The sequence below is a fragment of the Saccopteryx leptura genome, chromosome 11, assembly GCF_036850995.1.
Source record: "Saccopteryx leptura isolate mSacLep1 chromosome 11, mSacLep1_pri_phased_curated, whole genome shotgun sequence".
NCBI lineage: Eukaryota > Metazoa > Chordata > Mammalia > Chiroptera > Emballonuridae > Saccopteryx > Saccopteryx leptura.
In genome coordinates, this window is record NC_089513.1 from 9,911,962 (window position 1) to 9,934,524 (window position 22,563).

The 22,563-nt window shown below is 43.8% G+C and overlaps 1 protein-coding gene across 1 annotated transcript; it reads right to left on the reverse strand.

Annotated features, from left to right (window-relative positions):
- Window positions 1–458: 458 nt before the first annotated feature.
- Window positions 459–21,972, reverse strand: SERPINB5 (serpin family B member 5). Its single transcript, XM_066353188.1, has 7 exons — window positions 21,839–21,972; window positions 14,893–15,067; window positions 12,406–12,543; window positions 9,966–10,083; window positions 8,472–8,614; window positions 3,112–3,279; window positions 459–2,212 (listed from the first exon to the last, which is right to left on the reverse strand). The coding sequence occupies exons 2-7, from the start codon at window positions 15,058–15,060 to the stop codon at window positions 1,820–1,822; spliced, it is 1,128 nt and encodes a 375-aa protein (XP_066209285.1). The 5' UTR covers window positions 15,061–15,067; window positions 21,839–21,972; the 3' UTR covers window positions 459–1,819.
- Window positions 21,973–22,563: the final 591 nt, after the last annotated feature.

Sequence of the window (22,563 nt, forward strand, 5' to 3'; positions counted from 1 at the left end):
GATTGGTTCAAATGTTGGCCTCAGGCACTGAGGATAGCTGGGTTGATTAAAGCATCATCCCCAGACAAGTGTTGCCAAGTGAAACCCAGTTGGGGCACATGCAGGAGTCTATCTCCCCTCCTCTCACTCAAAACATTTTTAAAAAATTACATTTTGTGGCTGAGCCCAAAGGCCTCCATTTCATGATCTACCTGTATGTGACTGAAAGTCCTTCTAGACTCCCCTGGGCGCGCCCCAGGAGAGAAGGGGATGAGAAGTGAAAGCAAGAGGTTGTAGGCAGAGAGAAAGGAAGACAAGGGAACAGGGGAAGTAACTAGTCTTATTTCTTCTCATTCCACATCAACCCCTCCTCCACCCCCCAAAAAGATGTATGTACAGAAATGCTTTTATAAATAGATGGCTTGGTTCTATCCCAAAGTAGTTCATCTAACTCTATGGGGGATAAAAAACAAGACATGTAGTTTACTAATATTTTATTGTCCATAGCCTAAAAAAAATTTAATATTGATCCTTTGGAGCCACAAGAAAGTTGAACCTATTTATAAGGAATACCAGAGAAGAGGTAAGGAAGGATTGTCACAACATCTTCAGAAAATGTTCTCTGTTGATAATGAATTAATACATCAACTTGTAACATAGATAACTTACCAGACCAGCTTTAAAAAGTACTATGAATGCCAGTTACTCTCTATGATAACTAAACCCAAAGGCTTGGGAAAAAAATATGCATCAAAGCAGCATGAACACTTCAAAAGTTTTATATTTTCTAAAGGTGTAAGTCCCGTTGCCTTCCCCAGTGTCACATTAGACAAAGAGACAAGTTCCTTCGACACTCATAAAATTCTTTTATTCTCTCTACCATGAGAGTCCTTGTGCTTTTTTAAGGCCCTGGTTGTCAAACATCCAAAACCTTGTTGAGTCAGTTAGAAGCCCGAGCCAGCAGTCTGTCCCCAACCAACTGACCAGGTGATCCTTCTATCAAAAGCGAAAGTGAATTTTTTTATGAGATCTGAGCTTCCCCTTGACGGGCTGTGTACCAACTACAATAGGTCTGCAATTCCTTACCCAGCATTCCAAAAATCTCAAAAAGTTCTGAAAACAGAGCTTGTTCGCGAGCTAATGGCATATGCTCTCGTCAGCAAAGCCTGACACATATGGGCACCTTACAGTCCTGATCCATTGTGTGTGAATAGTTTACATTTCACAGCGGAAATATCAAGGTATCAACTTATGGACAGGGTGTTATTTCAGACTCTTTCAGTGGACCACTGTAACATACAGTTCATGCAACAGATCATCTTTCCAAAAGCCCCCCAAAACAGAGTGCGAAGCAAACCTTTGTCCCACAGGGTTTAGCACAAGGAGCTGGGAACCTACAGTAGCCTGAACTTGTGGCCAAGTATCACCGGAGCCAGGAAAGGTTGGCAATTCCGTGAACCACAATTCTTTTAGTCTTTCAAGTAAGTGAGGACATCTGGAATATTCTGTTATCCCAGGGAAAGAAGGCAAAGCTCTGGGAATAAAATCCTACAGCTCCTCCTCACAGGAATTTTCTTGTGAAAGACTATATTCCTGCCCATCACCCTAGACAGTGTGATAAATAATGGATACATATTTCCTTTTCGTTCAAAGTATGGTGTTTGATGGGCAGGAAAAGGGCCTGAAAGAAAAGATGGGGGGAAAGGGCATATTAGTGTGAGGGACAAGTACCAAGGCCTTCCTCAACCAGCAACATTAACAATTTATCATATTCAGAAAGGGATTCTTGGATGCAGAGTTTACAGAAAAGCCAGGTGGGACTCAGGCTAGGCTCTGCCACTTAAGGAGAACAGAACCTGCCAAAGAAAATGATGTTGCGAGTTTTGTTGTGCCTGATGATGTAGACAAAGGGGTGGTCGGCGTTGAATTCATCTTTGTGTTGCAGGATCCGCGAGCCCGGGACCTCGATGGAATCCCCACCGTCCTCGGTTATCTCCAACCGCACCCTGTGAATGACAGTCGAGAGCGCCACTCCCTTGGTCTCTGACATGCCCGAGAAGTCAGCTGTATTCCCATTAAAGGTGGTTTTCAGCCCAAGGGCTTCCAGACTAGCCTTGGGCTCAATCATCTTCTCCACCTTGAATTTTGGAATGGAGAGTTTGACTTTGGCATTGGCCATAGTGCTGGGATTGGTCCACTGCAAGAGGGTCTCGGAGTTGAGTTGTTTTTCAACCTGAAGGGCAAAAAGGAGAGGAAATTATTATTATTTTTATTTTCAACTGTAAAAGATTCTGCTTGATGAAAAATAGTCAGATAGCTCAGATGGTCGGTGAGTTGTCCCAAAGCACAGAGGTTGCGGGTTTGAGCCCCAGTCAGGGCACATACAGGAGTAGATTTTTATTTATTTATTTATTGTTCAGTGAGAGGAAGGGAGGCAGACAGAGTCCCGCATGCACCTCAACCGGGATCCACCCGGCAACCCCACTAAGGGGCAATGCCCATCTGAGGCCATTGCTCTGTTGCTTAGCAACCGAGCTCTTCTTAGCTCCTCAGGGGGGCATGGAGCCATCCTCAGTGCCCCAGGTCAACTTGCTCCAACCGAGTCATGGCTGCAGAAGAAGAAAAGATGGAGCTCTCTGTTAAGTGCAGCTCTGTTAAGCTATAGAGTAGCTTTATAGAAACAAATGCATGGGTTAGGGTGTTGCATAAATACTAGCGAGATAAATATAAAATTAGAAGGTTTTTCTCACATAATATTTCCTGAATGCTTTATTGTGATTTCTCTACTAGGAAACACAAAATACTCTAGTATTGATATGACATCAAATTTAATAACTCAAATTAAAGCTAAGGTAAATTCTTTTAAGAATGAGCCCTTAAACCATTTCTAAGTCCTAGGCTTCTGGGGAGGTTACATGAGACAGTGCACAGAGGGAGAGTTCTGGGCACACTGTCAGTGCCCATTAGTGTGGACTGCTGTGAACACTAGGAAGGAAGGCCCAGAAAGAACCACAGACCCTCAGAGACAGCAGAACAGGTGACACATGGGGCAGCCCCGCCCAGCGCCATCCCCGCTGCACCAGGCGCCTCAGCAGGTGGCACCTGGGTACTGCCCACCACCTCCCTCCTCACCTTCTCCAGGCCCGTGGACTCGTCCTCCACGTCCTTGGGTAGCAGGATGAGCATGCTGAGGTGCTTGTTTTGAAAGGGGAGCTCTATGACCTTACAGTTGATGCTGTCGATGTTGCCCGTGCAGAACGTGGCTTCCATCTTCATCATCTGCACTGGCTTGGTGTCCGTCTGTAACAGGAGAAGAAATTTTTAATTCTCTCAAGTGTATATGTAGATATATATTTTATTTCCTATACACTTTTTTCATTTTCCTCCATAAAAGACAGTAACTTATGCTTGTATATGTGCACATACATATACACATATCTGCACACGTAGATGCACACATATCTAGACATACATGTATACAGACATTAATTTGCTCTTGTTTTAATTCCATGAAACACCTCCAATAGGTGTCCTCTCTCTTTGTAGGAGGGGGACACTAACTAATTAGGCCTTTTTATTTTTAGGTAAGTGGTACGTAAATTGATGTGTGTGCATTTACCTTTGTATGAATAGGCACTATACTAAACTTTCAATAACATAACTTCATCAGTTTAGTCTAGCCTTTAAAGGAGACACCACAGGGCATGAGGAAAGGCTCAGTGATGTCACTTGGAAGTTCAGAGGCTGACAAATGCCATTCAAAGGAAACAAAGGAAAAGTAATGACCTCTGCATTCAAAAAGATGGTGTGTCCGCAGGCAGCTTTGAGTCATGTTTCATTGTTTTTTTGGTGAAGCGCTCACTGAGAGCAATGACCCTTCAAAGCCACGTTTGAAACCCAAGGACCTACAGGGGAGAAATGTAGCCTATAGAGCAGGGGCAATCAACCTTTTTATACCTACCGCCCACTTTGTATCTCTTTTAGTAGTACAATTTTCTAACCGCCCACCAGTTCCCCAGTAATGGTGATTTATAAAGTAGGGAAGTAACTTTACTTTATAAAATTTATAAAGCAGAGTTATAGCAAGTTAAAGCATATAATAATAATTACTTACCAAGTACTTTATGTTGGATTTTCACTGTTTGGCAGAATAAATCTTTATAAAACAACTTACTATAGTTAAATCTATCTTTTTATTTATACTTTGCATACATAGAAATTACATTAGTTAATTGAATTATTAGTGGGATCCCTGAGGCTGATGCTGGGAAACTAAATATTGAATATCCAGTTCAATTTTTGTGAGGAACAAACGAAGGTCTCCCCTTTCGGAAATATTCAAGCGGTTTCTTTCTTTTGTCATAATATGATTACCTACACTAAATCCTGATTCCACAAGATATGAGGTAGGGAAAGGTATCAATAAACTGAATACCATTTTCCACATATTTGGATATAAGACCGGCATTTTTTTATTTTGCCATAGGTTTTCATATCCAGCACTGTCGAATTTATGTTTACTTTCTTCATCATATCTAATTTCTAACAGTTCTTCTTGGCAAGTTGTATCAGCCTCTTCAATATTTGCGGTAAAAGGATTTTTCATCCAGTCATATACCTTCAATTTCAAAATATCTTCAAATCGTTTTTCCATGTCCAATTTAAGTTCATTGAGGTGGCTGCTGAATCTGTCAATATCCTCTCATCTTTTATAGATGATAATTGAGGAAACTGATGAAATTTTCTCTTCAATAGATTATGACGAAGTAGTTCAAGTTTGTCAATAAATAATAGCACGCCTGACCTGTCGTGGCGCAATGGATAAAGCGTCGACCTGGAAATGCTGAGGTCGCCGGTTCAAAACCCTGGGCTTGCCTGGTCAAGGCACATATGGGAGTTGATGCTTCCAGCTCCTCCCCCCCCCCCTTCTCTCTCTGTCTCTCTGTCTCTCTCTCTCTCTCCTCTCTAAAAATGAATAAATAAAAAATAAATAAATTTTAAAAATAATAATAATAAATAAATAATAGCACAATACTTTGGCAACCTATAAGAGTTTTATTAGCTCCTTAAAGCTGCAAATTGACATCGTTAAATCTCTTGAAAATATCTGCCAAGTAAAAAGGCATTATTCTTTACTGTTTTTAACTGTTGACACAGATTGGTCTCATTATTACTTTCAAAAAATTGTGTGACACTATCATATAATGCTACAAATCTAGCCAAAGATGTACCCTTTGACAGCCACCGAACTTCTCTGTGCAAAAGTAACAATAAAATCTTCATTATTGTCCTGGCAAAGCTGCCGAAACATTCTATCATTCTTTGCATTGGATTTGATCTTGTTTATAGCTCGAGTTATTATAGTTAATGATGAATGGAGACTTGTACTTAGATGTTTTCCTACAAGATGTTGTCTGTGCACCACACAATGAATACATAAAACATTTGGCACTTCTTGCTTCAAATAAGCAACAAATCCACGATAGTGACCTACCATTGATGGTGCTCCATCAGTAGTGCATGCAACAATATTATTCAAAGGAATATTATTTTTTGTAAAGTATGTTCTTACAGTATTAAATATAGATAATCCTTTTGTATCTGTGATGAGATTTATTGCAAAAAGCATTTCTTCTCGTAATATATTCTTTTCATCAAAATAGCATACATATGCCATCAATAAAGCATCATTATCTGCAATGGTAGATTCGTCCAATTGCATGGAAAATGAAGTTTTGGAGAATACTTATAAGTTTGTTTTCAACATTAACTGCCATTTCTTCAATTTGTTGCTTTACTGTGCTATCACTTAGGGGCAATGTTTTTAAAATTTGAGGTATATCCTGATGCATTACTGTTGAGATAAATTCTTTTATAGAGGGTATTATTACAGTTTCTCCAATATTATAGCTTTTACCACTTTTTTCAATTATTTGTGAAATGCGATAAGTGGCAATTAATCCATCTTCGTCTGTTGTATGTTGTTTCTTAAATGAAGCAACGATAGTTGAACAATTTTGAAATTTTTTATATATTTCCTGAAAATATTCAATGAGCTTGTCCTTGTCATTTGGATGCTTTGTAGAAAGATGTTCTCGTAATCAACTTGGCTTCATTGCCTCATTGGATAATGTTTTATGGCACAATAAACACATTGGATGTTGTTTATTTGCAACAGATTCTATGAAACCCATCTTCAGATACTCTGGTGAATATCCGTGTGTGTATTTTTTTTTTTTTTTGAGACATGGGCTCACAATATTTCACAATATTTTGTTTGAAGCTGTAAGCACATGCTTGCTCTCAGAAATCTAACTACGTACTGACTTTAGTTTTGATTATGTAACAATTTAGCTTCACTTATGTAATGTGAACAAAACTTATGTGCTTGAAGTCTGTTGCGTGGTCACAACCTTACAAGTGTCGTGGTTGAGCGAGAGTTTGTCGAGACGAGACTAAGTTAGTGAGTATCCGTGGTGGTGCGTTTTATAAAATTTTATGTGGCAGGTGTTGGCCAATGGCATCACTTCTTTGCGATCGGGGCAAAGTAGCGAGACATCAGCTAGTTTGGGCAGTCCAAGGGGGGTTCCTAGAATGTCACCCTGTTACCCTAAAATCCAGGAATTGAGACGAAAATATGAGTTAATTGGTGTCTCCATTGTCCAGCAGTTTCTGTCATAGAAAGAAGTGTCGAACCATGGAGTTCTTTGTCTATGGAGTAATAAAATGACGAACTGCTAGTTTTTGGGCGACAATAGCAGTCATAAACTGCCTGCCGGATCGGGTGGCGGGTATGGAACCGGGGTCAGGTACCTGGCCGCTCGCGGACGCGGGCCAGGTGGTCGTGAAAGAGGTCAGGTGTGGTCCCAATACAAATGCCCTGTAACAGAGTCTGACCGCTGTCCTGATCTTGACTGGTCAACAGTTAGTCGATTAGTATGTAATAGTCGCGCTGTTTGGTTGCTCCACTACCGCCCACCATGAAAGCTGGACCGCCCACTAGTGGGCAGTAGGGACCAGGTTGACCACCACTGCTGTAGAGTCACATATCATGGCTGCCATCTGAGACCTGCCCCTGTGTGCAGGGTCAGTCCTGCCCCTCGCTGGCGGCTTTGAGAAAACTGAGAACTCCTGGGAGGTGAGTTAGGAAGAGGAAGCGGAGGGAGGGCCCACCTTCTTCCCTGGGCTGTGTGGATATTCCGGGAGGTAAGCAGGACTCTCAGCAGGGTACCTGCCCAGTGGGTCTTGTAGAGGGATCATGGTGGTCCCGAAGGCCCGTCAGGTTCTGTCTGCTACAGACTGCTTATTCAGACTGACTTTTAGGGATGGCTCAGCCATTCAACAAACATTCGCTGAGCATCTACTACTGTACCAGGGTCTGGGCCAGGAATTCTAGAAACTGAGATGAAAAAGGCATCCTCCCTGCCTTTCCAAAACCTGTGTGCACAAGAGGCATCTGGCTAAGTAAACAAGTAATCAGAGTTCACTATGGAAAGTGAAACTTGGGGAAGGGCAGGGAAGTGGCAGAGAAAAGAAAATTCTGTGGGTACAAAGAAAAGTACCAAAAGCCTGTCCAGCTAACCCAGGCATAAACTGTACCTCCGAGGTCTTTTCTTCCTGAGTTTTAGCACTAGGGAAGTGCAGTTACATTGCCTTGCAAAAACAAAAACGATTCGTGCGCAGCGCTCAAGGTGCTGAGAGAAACCTGAGAACTGGAATGAGTGCCTGGGAGCTGCAAGGTGAGCCCACGACCCTCAGTGTGCTACCTGGGCTCGGGATTCGTCGATCTGTGTTCTTAGCACGAGTCAGATCTCATCAAATGAGACCAAATCTCATCACCATCACAGATAGGCTTCTGTGGGTTCCCAGGCCCTCTCATGAGAGATGAGAGGGGTCCAGTTCCCAGCCACAGTTCTCTGGATTCCTGTACAGAAGAGGCACTCCGTCCCTTGTTCACATAGGGTACGCCTCCTCGTTCACTCAGCAGTATTAATGAGACTTCCCTGCGAAACGGGTTTCTCATTCGGCCCTGTAACGACTCCCAGAGCGACAGACCAGGAGGCTGTACTTTTTCCTGCCAGAATCATTGACTTCAGTATGAACAGAGGAGAAACAGGTCACTGGGGAGTTTATTAACCTGGAACCAGATTCTCCAACGGCCCAGGTTTCAGGATGATTCAAAGGACTCTAATGTTAAGATTTGGTTTGTCTCTTTGCCTTTCTTGCTAATGGTCCCAAATATTTGTATCCACTTTCCAGGAGGTGATGTAGCTTTACCCCCTGGACTGGACGCTCTGTAAGCTCTCACTCAGCTCAGGCTCAGCGAGCATTCTGGGGAACAGTCTCTGGATGATAGTCCTTTTTTTTATGATGGAAGGCACACCACCCCTGTGCCTTAACTTCCCTCATTGGAGTGAACCCCTCAGGTTCCTTCTGTGGCTACAATTGTTCAGACCGATAATCAGGACCCTCTCACACACTGCCCCACCTACCTTGTTGACCCGGAAAGGGCATTCTTTGGTTTCCGACTCGGGAAATTTCTTCATCCACTTTCCGACGAAGTAGGCAGCATTAACCACGAGGATTTGGGTCTGGTCATTTACGCTGTTGTTGGATAAAATGTTCTCAAAGTGGCCTGTGAGATAATTTTAGGAAACCACAGTGGCACGGGGTTATTCTTCCCAGCCGCACTGCCCTCCCCACGCCTGTCCACTCGCTGGGCGGTTCACACTTGCTAGCACCGCACCAGGCAGGGTCTGAGAGCCAGACCACCTCATTCCAGGACTCCTTTCTCTGCTTTCCCCTCACCACAACTGGGCTCACCAAAGACACCTAAGGAGGAGGGAGAAGAGAAGGGAGGGAAGGGGAGGGAGGGGAGGGGAGGAAGAGGAAAAGCACAAGCTACGAAATGCTCAGCCTGTGCCAGACTGCAAGCCAGACAACAAACATGTAAACATTAGATAACATATGCCCCATTTCACAGGTCGGTAAACTGAGGCTCTGTGACTAAATACTTCAGTTAATGAGTGGCTATGTCTGGACTTGAATCTGAGGTCTTGAAGACCCCAAGGCCATGTTTTTCTTCGTGTCCTCGCTCTGCAGCTATGGCATGAACCTTATGATCTCTGTGCCCTCACAGCACCAGGGTGGCTCTGGCCTTTCAGACAGGAAGTGCGTGTCCCTGGCCCCAGAAGCGTGTCCCTCCCCAGACTGCAATGACGCCTGCAAAACCTTTCACAATTAGGTTCCTCCCTGTGTAAATGTAAACATGGTCCCGGGAAAGGGGGTGTGGATGCTGATCAGCACTCAGGAGTCATCTCACTTCCAATTCCTTTCCAGCAAGGAAGACTCAAGGAGCATTTTAATGGAGGGAAGATTCAGGAAAAGGGATGGGCAGTGCTGAGGGAGGTCCTGAGCCAGAGGCAGGACTGTGTAGATGCTGCAGCCAGAGGCTATCAGAGGGCCAACTGGGTGGGGGCATCACGGGACTAAGGACATGTTTCCATCTGGTACAATTTGTTTTGTTTTGTTTTTTCTTCTATATGTATATGTGATTGCCCAAGACTCTCTATGCCTTTTTTTTTTTTTTTAATAAATTTGTAGAATGCTTGAGCTAAAAGTGGCCTCAGGGATCACCAAGTTATCATCCTTGCCCTCCGCTTCTGGAGTGAAAAACTGGACCTGTGACATGCCCAAAACCATATGTTGTAAGGGGCACTGCTGAGGCTGCAGGAGGGCATGGGCCACTCAGTGGAGAGCAAGGCAAGGAGATTAAAATGGGAACACCAGCAATTTCCACCAAGTGGTGAGATGATGGAGGAAAGGCTCGGGAATCCAAGTTTGCTGAGATGGGTTGATGGGCAGGAATTGAGCTTCTGTACTGAAAACATCTCGGGAATCCTCCAGGTGTATGACGTGTTGGCTTAGCAGAAAGAGTCATGAGAAGGTGGGGAGCGATTTCTAGCAGAATAAGTAGAGATACTTGCCATCCGTGAGGTCCTTAATTGAGTTGTTGATCTGACTTTTTGTTTCTTCCAGTTTGTCTTTGAAGTCAACAGTTTCCATTTCCTTGGCGTAGGGTCTCTTCGTAGAGCTGACGAACTCCTGCAAAGCAGCCCGTTTATAAAACCACAAAGTACTCACAGTCTGTAGCCAAACCATCACATTGTCCCCTGGTTCTAACCAAAGGAATTTTAAATGTCTATGACTGTGGATACACTTTCAAAATCTGAACTATTAGGCAAATTGAAACCTCACATAGAAATCGATGAATTTTCTTTGTATTGAATGTTTCGTTTCTTCAATTCGAAGACTATCAATTATTAAATGCATTCATCAATTTGGCATCAACTTTGGGAAAAAAGAAACACCATGCTAAATGTACATAACAGTTATAATCTGATTGCAGAAACGTTTAAGTGTATGTATGTATATGCATCTTACAATAGAAGAAATGTACCGAAATTAAAAAATTACGAGCAGAAAACTCTTATTCTCACTGAAATAAATACTCTATAGACTCTTGTCACTCAAAGTGTGGTCCAAGGACCAAAAGCTCTAACATCACCTGGGACCTTGTTGGAAGTGCAGAATCTCAGAGGCCCCCAGACCTCCTGATTCAGAACGTGCATTTTATCAAGACACCAGGGGACTCGTCTGAGCAGGAAGCTTGAAACAGTGCCATGGGAAACGGGACCTGGCAGTGACTCTCATTCTGATGCTTGTGGAAATGCAAAGCTTTTGCATTTCATTGATTGATTTTGATTCAAGTGATTGATCTAAGGCCAGGAACTTGCACTTCAAACGCCCAGTAGTTCTCCTGCAGGTGGAACGTCCTCATACCACACCTGTTTGTACTGTTACCAGAAAATCTGCAGGTGCTATACAACCAACAGGAGCCATGGAAGCAGCCTTCAAATAAAATCCCTTCCCACTTCTGGCTTGGTTGAAATAATTCAAAATGTGGAATAGAAGTTCAACCAAACTAAGCACAGCTGATTAAATATCCTAACACAGGGCTTCTTCAGTTTCTTCAGAGCAACCATGGCCTTGGCCAGTCTGATTCTGTTCACTGCAACCCAATCCTGGGACTAAGTGTTGCACTTGGCTGAGAGAGCAGGGCCACCTGAGAGCGTTGGGGCATCAGCAGAGTGAATGGCCTTCACCCTTCTCACTGCCAGCAACAAAATGTATTAAGCACCTCCTTAGGGACCACCCAGGAGCTCTGAAATATCTTCTCTACCCAGACCCCCACTCACATCTCAGTATTTTATTTTAATTCCCTGGGTGACTGTTGGAAGAAAAATAGGTGTATATATGTGTCTTCAGATTGTTGTAATAAAAATAAGTGTGTGAACGTGTCTTCAAACAAGAAGAGTAAACTCATAACGATGTCTAGTGACCAATGTTCTCAAAATGTCTCAACCAGAAAAACAAATAGCTACTGAAGAAAGTAATAAAACTTTGGTAAGATATCTAACTGGTAGTCTACCTTTTAAGGTTAAAATTCCAACCATCCAAATACAAATTGAATCATTCTATATTACTAATGCAGAGAATAAACTTCCTTGTAGCCTAGGATGTTAGCTATGTGTTTCAAATACATATTTTTTTAAATGTTATGTGATCCTCTGGGATCAAAGGTAAGGATACCACAGAGTTCTCATTTGTATGATTTCTTCAAGACATGCACGCAATCAAACACCCAGAACGAATTGCATAGACACCCTCATGGCCAGTCTCATAAAACAAACAAAAACAAGTGGTGACTGTTGAAAACTGTTGATTCATACAGTTATTATTTTTCTCATGGACTTCTGAGAAAATCAGAACATTGCAAACATAAGCAATGAGGTGGAGAATTTAAAATGTTGTTCCAGGCCAGGGGCCTTGCTGTTTAAAAAGAACAGTGTAAATCAGCGGTTCTCAACCTGTGGGTCGCGACCCCAGCGGGGGTCGAACGACAAAAACACAGGGGTCGCCTAAAGCCATCGGAAAATACATATTTATTATACAATACATTTTTAAATAAAATATGTATTTCCGATGTCGCGACCCACAGGTTGAGAACCGCTGGTGTAAATTGTGAGCTGTCCTGCATCTCTGGAGATAGACACATTATTAGCAACTCCGTTCTCCATTCCTCTGATTGAGGAAGCTAAGAGGAAGGGTAGGATTTACGTGTGCTTGAGAGGGAACAGGACGACTCACAAGCTTCTCAGTGTTTTGAGATGGAAGATGTGACTGTAATTGAATCCCACTATATTCAACCTCTCTGCTGGGGCTGATTTATTTTAATTAGTCTCAGTCATCAATGAGCATACTAGAAGTAAGTTTTACTGGTTGGGAGGAGGCTGTGAGTCCGACCATGTGACCATGTGACTCCTGAGAGAGAGTTGAACCTTTTAATGACATTGAACCACTTACTGTGGAAGGATTCAGAGATTTGTCTACATAAAGCCGTTTGATTAGTTTCAGCGAGTAGAAGGAACTAAGTTTGTTCACATCCGACGTTACTGTTTGAAATCCAAAGGGCACATCTTTGACATTTTCAAAATGAAAGACCTGGGAAGAGGAAAAAAAATCCATGACCCACGAAGCCTGGTGTCTTCCCACTGCAGTGGTCACTGTCACCCTCCTTGGGGGGTGCCGTATTTCCCTGCTCCGTCGTCCCACGAAGCACGCCTTCTCAACCTTAGTGTTGCTGACATTGCAGGCAGGATTTTTTTGTGGCTGGAGGTGGGGGTGCTGTGCTGGGCACCTGGGTATTTCAGGATGCTTAGCAGCATCTCTGACCGATAGGTACCATTTGTGACAACCCAAAATGTCTCTGGATGCCACACCTCAGGTCAGGTCACTACATGGGCACACTGCACCAGTGAGTCATACAGCCTCAGTACTGCCAAATGTCCCCAGGGGGTGGGAGGGTGGGAACTGTCCCCATTGAGAAGTACGGCCCTAGAGACAATCCTCTGGGTTTAACTACGGGGAAAATGTGCCCTTTCTTCAGAATGATGTCTGTCGTGCACATACAAAGGCTTTCCAAACTTGGAAAAGAGAGAAGGTGGGTTATATCTGCCATCCAATTTAGACACAAGAAGAGAGAGATTAATGGCAAAGGAGATAATCATCTAGGCAGGTACCAATTCCAGGAGGGAGGTGTCTCTAGCCAGGGTCTGCATACTCCTGTTAGTTTCTCTAACAAGTGCCCAACGGGCTGATGTGTAATTTTTGATGGGCAGTTACCATCAGCGGGGGGTCGTGCTGGCTGAGCTAATGTCAGACAACCTGGCCTTTGGTACCCAGCCTGGGTCTTCTAGAAATGTAAGCTAGCCTGACTCTGCAAAGTTCCCCTCTTCCCTCTGTAAACTGGGCAGGGAATGCCTACTTTTCTGACTTGTCATAAGGATTATAGACATCATATATAAAACACCCAGAATATCATATCAATTCAAAATGTTAATAATTAGGCTTACAGTAATATTCTAAGCCACTTAATATCAAGATGTCATCTTCTGGAAGGCTTAAGTCCTTCTCCTTTGTTCTGAACTTTTCTAGTGTTATGGTCAACCGCTTAGCATCTCCTCTGCCCCGTGGTGCCTCAGAACGTGCTGTCAGTGGAAGGCGATTCTCTCCTCACACCTGACTCATCAGAACTGTGCCTGGATGCCACAGCTCAGGCAACATCGCTAGACGGGCACAGGCGCCAGTGAGTCATGCAGCCTTAGTATCGCAGGGTCCAAGGCCACACGTAACCCTCATGCCTGGTGACAGGTAAAAGGACCAGAAAATTTAAAAAGCCCAGGTAACAACTGCTGGGGGAACAACTGCATGTGCTTGAGCCTTATTATTGTCACTGAGGAACAGACCCACTGCCAGGAAGTTGTCCCTCTGTCCCTCCTCTGGCGGGAGGCGGGAAATGGGGAACAAGGGGTGGAGGGGACAGGACAGGTGAGAAGACAGCTCCTCCGCCCACAGATGAAGGTTCTTGTTCAGGTGCACTCAGTTACAAGTGTAAATTTTTCACTTATCACAACCCGGAAAACACTTCATGGGTCATACTTTCCGGGGATTTACAGAAACAAGAGGATGTTCCCTTTTGAAAGCTATGAGCTCACAGAAAGAGAGATTCTGTTGAATCTAGGATGATCAACACGAGAATAATGATGCGATGGAGTGAGAAGGGCTTTCACATACTATCGAAAAGTAAATGGGGGAGGGGGCGTAAGAGAAGTGGGGGGAGGGGTGAAAGGTATAAACTTCCATCATGAAATAGGCAAGGGGATGTTACATGCACACTGTGACAACAGTGAATACTACTCTATTGTACATTTGAAAGTTAAAAGAGAGTAGAGCTTAAAATTTCTCATCCCAAGAAAAAGTCGATGATGGATGGGAACTAGACCTGTTGTGGTGATCATTCTGCAGTTATATGCAACTATCACATCATTACGTTGTGTACCTGAAACTAACATAGTGTTGACTGTCCACTATACCTCAACAGAAAATAGTAATAAAGCATGATTCTGTAGATAAATACTGTGCATAAGACAAGGACAGAGACTCCTACTCTTTCTGGTTGGGGCAGCTGCAGCGGATCATTTCATAAGCACCACCCTGATTGGGTCTTACTATAGAGCATGTGGAAAGACGTTGGTGACTTGCTAATGGCCACTCTTTAATGAAGAACTAGTGATCGCCTAGCAGACCCTCAGGTTCTTCCTCACAGGTTGTAGACAGGTCAACAAATTTCCTTTCACACTTACAAATAGACTAAGAGTGTGTTAGAAGGGGCACAGCTCTCAGTCCTGAGCGACTCTGACCACAGAGCCGTGTTCGTTCTTCCCCGGGCACTGCCCAAGTGTTCTAACAACGCCATTCCTACTCAGAGCAGAAACAAGGTGGGGGGCTTACCTGGCCAATTTCATTGGCTGTGTCACCTTTGGCTCCTACTTGAGCTAACGACAGGGAGGTGGAGAGACAGACTGGAGAGAAGAGGACATTGCCGGTGGGCTCATTCTCACACAGCTCTTTGAAGAGGTCAACTGCAAAAGCCGAGTTTGCCAGCTGCAGGGCGTCCATTGTGGGCCTGGAACAAAGGACAAGGGCCTTTAAAGTCATCTTGCCTGCGTTCTACCGACCCAGTCAGAATCCCAGCTGAAGAAAGTAATGGTTTTGGGTAGGAGAGAGGAAGGAACTTTTCACTAGGGGGTCTTTAAAAAGCTAGTGGGAAAGAAACTTCTGGGCAATGCCTTGAGGTCTGAACAAGTCCAGCAAGAGAGCTGCCTTCTGTATATGGAATCTTCCAATTCAGGCAGTGAGTCTTCCACTCGACCACAGTGGCCCCTGGCAGGAGCCCAGAGATCACAGCTGTTCCTTAGCTAGTGGTCAGAACAGCTGACGACACTGATCAGAACCAGTTGGCTTTATCTAGCCATACTGCTTTTTTTAGGCTTTAAGTTAAAGCATACAAAACTGACATTTTTGTAAATCAAAAACAGTTAAATCACAGCAGTTTTGTGCGGTTTAGTCTCATAATGAGTAAGTGATATGAATGGATCACCCAAAAAGATGCATCGAAGTCCCATAGTAAGGAATGTCTCTGGTGGGGCACCCAGCACATAGCAGTATTTCATATACAGAAGTTGTTATTGTTTTTAATGTTGATACATTCTGAAAGCCCTTGTACATAGTATTATAAGGATCAACTGAGTCCTTTCTTCTCTGAGTTCACAATCCCTTTGGTCAGATATGTAGAAAATAAATGAAGTACAAAGCTTCCTAATGCCATGTGAGTGGTATAACGAGTACTGTGGAGTTAAAGGGAAGAGAGGGCAGCTTCAGCGAAAAACAGGGAACCTGGTTAAGTGGGAGCAGCAGCAGGTGGGCCTCCATCTTGCCTGAGAACTCTCTTCTTCTCGTGCTGAGGTCCTGTGAGTGGTACCTGCTGACCCCCGGCAGTCCCTACAACCCTTTCAGGGGCTCCGTGGAGTCAGAACTGTTTTCATAATAATACTTGTGCACTATTTGCCTTTTCACACTCAATCTCTCACAAATATGCAGTGGAGTTTTTCAGCAGAAATCGATGTGTCTTCTATTAAATTGAATATTAAAGAGATCTGTAGAAATGGGAAAAGTGCTACTCTCCTCCCTACATTGTATTGCTTTAGAAAAGTTATTTTTTCATTAAAAAATGTTATCCATGTTAATGTGTAACGGCAACACTATTATGTTAATGAATTAGTCAATAAATATTTCAAACGTTCTCCAGTTTTAATTTCTAATTTGATAAATACTAATAGATATTACCAACATTTATAAAAAGGAAAAGAAAACCAGAACCTCAGTAATTTGAAGTGTATAAAGGGGTCTTAAGATGTAAAGTTTGAGAACTGCTTTTCGGATGGAAGTTCTATCTGTCTAGTCCTGTAGTTACTGATCAGGTCTGAAGGTGCTGGGAAAAGTCGAGCAGTCAGGGCAAAGCTCTTCCCTGAGATGAGCTACACAGACTCTCTGGGCTCCACCTGACCTCAGGACAGCGTGTTCCTAAGAAACGCAGATCGATAGTAATACCCCTGAGAGACTAGTGCATAGATGAAAGCCTGCAGTTTTCCCCCAAAGTGTCCAGGTGCTGCGCAGTCACGTGCACAGATGTGGACAAAGACATCTTCAAAGTTGTGACATTGAAGGTCATCAGTCAAAGCCTCCAGGACAGAGGACTTCCTTCATGCAGGACCCAACGAGGTGTAAGAGTCAAATGCACTACTAGGACCTCAATTTTGCACCTTATTCTTGAAAAGAAATTCAAAATGTGGAGACATGAAAATAAGATCAAGGAATGGGCACTTAGTCTTCAAATATTTCTTCAGGGCTCTTTCTTTTACGGGATAGGTGGCTTGTATATAGGATGGACTCATAAGATTATAATACATCTGGAAAAGCAAGTTCATTAACAAAAATATTTTGTCAACCAGTTCATGCTCACTGGTCACGTCCAGTGACTTCTCGCTCCTTCATTTTATGTCCCCAACAAGCGGAGCTAAGTGAACTCAGGTCACTGCTGTCATGACAAACCTACAACAAGGTATCCTAAAGTCCCGGTGGGCATCTCACACTTTGTGAAGGCCCACAATCCCATTCTTTCTTCTGGGATGGAGGCAGGGATTGAGGGATGACTGTACACCCCTAGTCACAGGGACCAGCACTATGTGTACAGAGGACAATGAGACAGAAATGGAAGCATGCCGAGTGTTTTGACCAGTATGTGCACCACCAGGAAATAAAAAGGAAATTCACAAAAGATATGGGGAGTACTTTCTCCAGCTGCAAATTGAATGTTGATAATGCCGAGTATGTCTACAGCTAAAATTCAACATGAGCCATTTCTCCACCAAATCGAGAAGCCTAAATGAGCTGCTTTGTTTTTGCTGTTGTTTTACTAAAGAGAAGCCTCAACCCAGATTCCTGCAAACTTCTCAAACTTTCAACCATTTGAAGCCCAATCACATTAATGATAATATGAAAACATACCAATTGTGCTTTAATAAACACAAGTTCTTCCCAGAAGTATTTACTACTCTCCAAGAAGAGCAATTCAAATAAATTTGCATAATCTGTAACAAACTTTACTTTTATAAAGTTTGACTTGCTGTGTGTGGAAAACCTGCCTTGAAGACCTCAGAGTGGTCTGCTGAGGACTGTCAACATCTCAAACTGTATCAAAAGGCAAGGAAATGTTCCTGTTACCATTTGGTTCTACCAAAGCATTATTCACTCATTCATTGTACCATTTTGAGATGCACTTAGTCTAAGTAGCTCTAAGGAAGTACAGCTCATGGAGGCTTTCAATACAATTAATTACACAACATAGTTACCACTGTTGCAATTCAAGGCTTAGACTCAGGTCCCTGTTGGAGAACGTCAGTGAGCTCACTGCTGAAGTCTGAGGATTCCTCATGCGTAGTAGACACTCCTTTCAAAGAGTTCTTTCTTTTGCACGGAGTCCTCAATGCTTGAGTCCTAAATGCCTGCTGTCCCATCCATGTGCTGACCACATATCTCCTTTCCCAGAAAATTCTATTCTCCTTCAGGTTGAGCAAGGCCATGCAGCCTTTAACACCTGAGGTCCCAGCACCAGCAATGTTGCTGGATGCTTGACAAAGGAATCAGAAAAGGTCTGGACGTGGAAACTGCTCCAGAAACAAACAATCACCAATGAAGTCATCGGCAGATACTGCATAATAAATCTGATCAGATGTTTGGTGGTTGGTCCTTAGTGACCTAAAAATACTGTAAAGCTGACCTAGGCTAAGGTGGCCCAGGGATGCCTCGGGCCACAGCCAGTGGTCACCTCACTGTTCGGCTGGGCAGTCAAAGCATTCAAACAGACTTTAGCAACGTGAGCGGCACACACAGGGGAATGCACCAGGCTCCTGCACAGACTGCTCTACAGAGCAAATGATATAAAAACTAAGGGTACAAGAGTGGAGATGAGCAAGATCTACAGTGGAAATTTACAAGTCTAGAGACTTCTGTTTACAGGGCTAAAATCTTGTTTTCATTTGATTGTCCCTTTGTTACAGAGATAACTTCTTTGGTCTTCATGAAACCCTTTGAATGATTATAACAAATAAAGAGAATTTCATTCACAGCTCTAACATAGAAAACACAGCATTTTTTGTTGGTTTGTTGGTTTTGGGGGGGGGCACTTGTCCCTTAAAAGTTTAAACGACACTTTTTTTTTAACCAGGGAAAAGTGGAATGGAGATTTAAGTAGCAATACAAATGCAACAAATAAAAAACGAAGAGCACGAATGTATCACTAAGTTGCCTTTTAAAATTTTTTGTAACGTGTCCTAAAATCATAAACCTTTAAAGTGGGACAAGATCTTGGCGTGGGTCTCATCTGGGTCCACTTCTTCATTTAACAGATGAGAAAAGTGAGGCAGACAGAGACGAAGGGATTCCCCAGGCCACCCACACAGTGAGCGAGAGCAGAGAAACCAGTCCTGCCGCGCACGCGCACATCTCCCGCTGACAGCCCAGTATGTCCGGCCACACCCTCCCCAGCCGTCCTAGGTAACTACACATGGTAACTCAGCTGACCTTTGTTCCCTCGCAAGTCTTGAGAGTTCCAAAACTCCCACATGTCCTAAATTACCCCTTTGGAGGTACCAAGATACTTTACATGTTTCCTTTAATCAACACAAACATTTCACCCCTCATTTTCCTCCTTGAAGAACCCCTTTTCCTCTCTAAGCCAGTGGTCCCCAACATTTTTTGGGCCACAGACCGGTTTAATGTCAGAAAATATTTTCACGGACCGGCCTTTAGGGTGGGACGGATAAATGTATCACGTGACCGAGACAAGCGTCAAGAGTGAGTCAGATGGATGTAACAGAGGGAATCTGATCATTATTTAAAAATAAAACATTGTTCAGACTTAAATATAAATAAAACAGAAATAATGTAAGTTATTTATTCTTTCTTTGTGGACCAGTACCAAATGGCCCACATTCCGGTATTGGTCTTCCCTGGTCTCAGCTCTGAATCTGAGTCAACAGAACAGCCCAGTGGGTCCGTTGACCTTTCCTACGATACACTTAAATGAAGCACTGCTCTAGGCCATATACATTGCAAATTATTAATGCTTTAGTACTTTCATTTAATAAGTATTAACTGAATGCCGAATGCATGTCAGGCACTGAGTTAAGTATTAAGAAATCGAAGGTGAACCCAACATGGGTCCTGCCTCTAAGGAGCTGTCAGCTTAGTGGCAGGATGTGTGTAATGAGTCGTGGGCATTTTCATGAGAGGGGGGCATGAGTTGCCATGGGAACCCTTAGAAGTGAGAGCTCATTTTATAGCAGAAATCTCAGTGAGGTCTCTTGAGAGACCACGACATATAAATTAAGTCACACTACAGGTGAGTCCTAAAGACAAGTAGGAGTTGGCTATTCCAAAAAATGTGTGCCCAGAAGAAACTGCATGCCATCCCTAATGAATGGAGGGGCATGCACTCAATGTGAGGAGGACCTGGCGTGCCTGCTTCTCTAGACACAGCTGGTCACTGGCCCCTGCATGAAGATATCCAAAGTCCTTCATGTAACTAAGCCCATGCTCCTCAAACTTGTTGCCTGTAGACCACTTGGGTGAGATAAATGCCTCCTATCACAGATGATGAAAAATGCAGACAAAAAAATCTCCTAAGAATTATGGTGTAGTCAGGCCTTGAGAGACCTTGCTTGTTAGAATAACTATGCCGGATAGCCTGAAAACACAGCCTCTGCTGTCTGTGTTCTAACTTGCAGAGGAAAACAAACCAACCAGCCAGGGCCAGATGAAGAAAATCAGAGGCCTTGCAGCTTCTGCACTGTGAACGCATATCAGGAGAACTAAATGAAGTGACAGGAGGTGTAAACACATATAGAAAGGTCTCTGTTAGCAGGAAAGGACAATGTAGCTATTAGTAATAAAGTTAGTACCTAATTTCCAAGGGCAAGAGAGCCTCGGCTTTGCTCCGGTATTGTGAGATGTCCTATCTGCTCCTGTTTGATTAGAAGCTAGGCGTTGACCACTGCGCCATTCCACTGCTGCCTGACAGTCAACGAGGGCCCAGATTGGCCACACTGGAATGACCAAAACCGCTGAGGCTGCAGCCCTCAAAGTCAACCCAGAACCCAGAGGGACTGAAGTGGCAGAATTCAAGGCGTTAGGAAGCGAAGACATAAAGCTGCTGAGTCACTTTCTGCCGGAATCCTGTCTTCAGGCGAGCTTCTACCTCTCCACCCACCAAGGAACCCAGCTAGTCCTTGCCCCTCTTGGCACGGACTCTGAGGTTGGAGACCCACCTCATTCTAGTCAAAACCTTTTAAGTGATGGAGGGGGTGAGAAGGCTGGTAAGAATCCCTGTGATGTCGTGGAAACACGTCCAAGAGCTGTGAGTTGGAAGGCCTGAATTCTACTGATCTTGCCACTTACAAGCTGTGTGACTTAGAACATCAAGTCACTCTGTGAGCCTCTGTCCCTTGACTACGGAAGTGAGGGGCCAAGATGCAGCGCTTCCCTGCTCTCAGCTCTGAATCTGAGTCAACAGAACAGCCCAGTGGGTCCATTGACCTTTCCTACAATACACTTAAATGAAGCCATGAACACAGTAGCATCTATAAAAGATAAACTGTGAGCCAACCTGTTTGAAAGTTGCCCAAGAATTCATATTTGAAATCTGTAACTTGTTTCAAGTATCCTGAAACCCAGAAAAAAAACAGGAGGGTAGGGAGAGAGGAGAATACTTTCTGCCTAGATAAATACAGTTTCAAGGAAATGGACGCTGACTAGACGCTTCAACATGTCAGAATAGAAGAGAGCAGTTTTGAAGTCTGAATCTCACTCACCCAAAGCCAGCCGGGAAAGTGAGCCAGTCACTCAAATGTGTTTTCACTTTCTCTGGGGTTTGAGTACCGCACCCTTTCTCAAGTAAGCGCTGAAAAAATCATTCTTAATTCCAAGATCGGGCTACAGGTGCGCTCAGAAATACCTTCTCCCCCGTCCCCAGTCACTGCTGTGGCCCCACCACTATAACCACAAAACCTCCCAGCCAAGTTAGGTCTTCATTTCTTTACCTTGTAATGGCTAAGTGACTTCTCTCCCTACACGGCATCCTTGTTGGGGATTCAGAGCTGGAGACGCCTCCCTGGGGGGAGGTGATGGGCAACAGTACTGAAGCCCACAGCCTCTCTTTGAAAATAACCCATTATGTCGACTTTGTTCACTATTTGGCATCAGCTCAAACACCTCTTTTGTTTTAAGAACTGCCCTAAGAAGGGACCATCACCAGCCCTGCTACCCGCTTTTGGCTCACCTGGAGTTACAGTTATCCTGGGAAACAACACGACAAGGCAAAGGAAAGCGAGGCTCAGAAGGACCTGGACGCGGAAGCAACTCTGAGGGTCAGAGCCGCAGGCTTGCTCACCTGGACCCTGAGGCCACTCCCGCAAGGTCCCGCCCCACTCCGCCCACACTCTGCGCCCCTCCCACTTCTGCCACTCAGCTCTTACTCACGTCTCTTGGCAGCATCTCCAGGACTGAAAAAATCACTTAGGCTGAAGTTGCAGTTGCCCGCACTGCTTCCAAAGGCCTGGGACAGGCTCGGGCAGGAAGGTGCTGTCATAAATCCTGCCTTGGGTGTAAAACATACACACATAATACATATATAAGGGCAACCCTAGTCGCCTATGTGGGACCGGAAGGTGAAATATTATATGGAATAGTAGGCATATGTGATGATTGGAAATAATTCATACTTCTCCAATATGAACTAAAGTTCCACAAAGAGGACCCTAACCTCTTTCCTTTCCCTGTGAATTGCAGTTGCTCATTCTGTCAGATGCCAAAGAGGTAGTAGCTATCTAGTAAATAAAAAGGCAGTCACAGAAGAAAAAAAGGAGTGTGTCAAATAAATTAGACCAGGCAACATATGGAATACCAAATTGATCAGAGAAATTGTTTGATGGGGTCATCGATATGGTGTGGTGATTTGGTTCACACATCTCTGCCCTGAAATCTCTCTGTGGAGCCTGCTTTTTG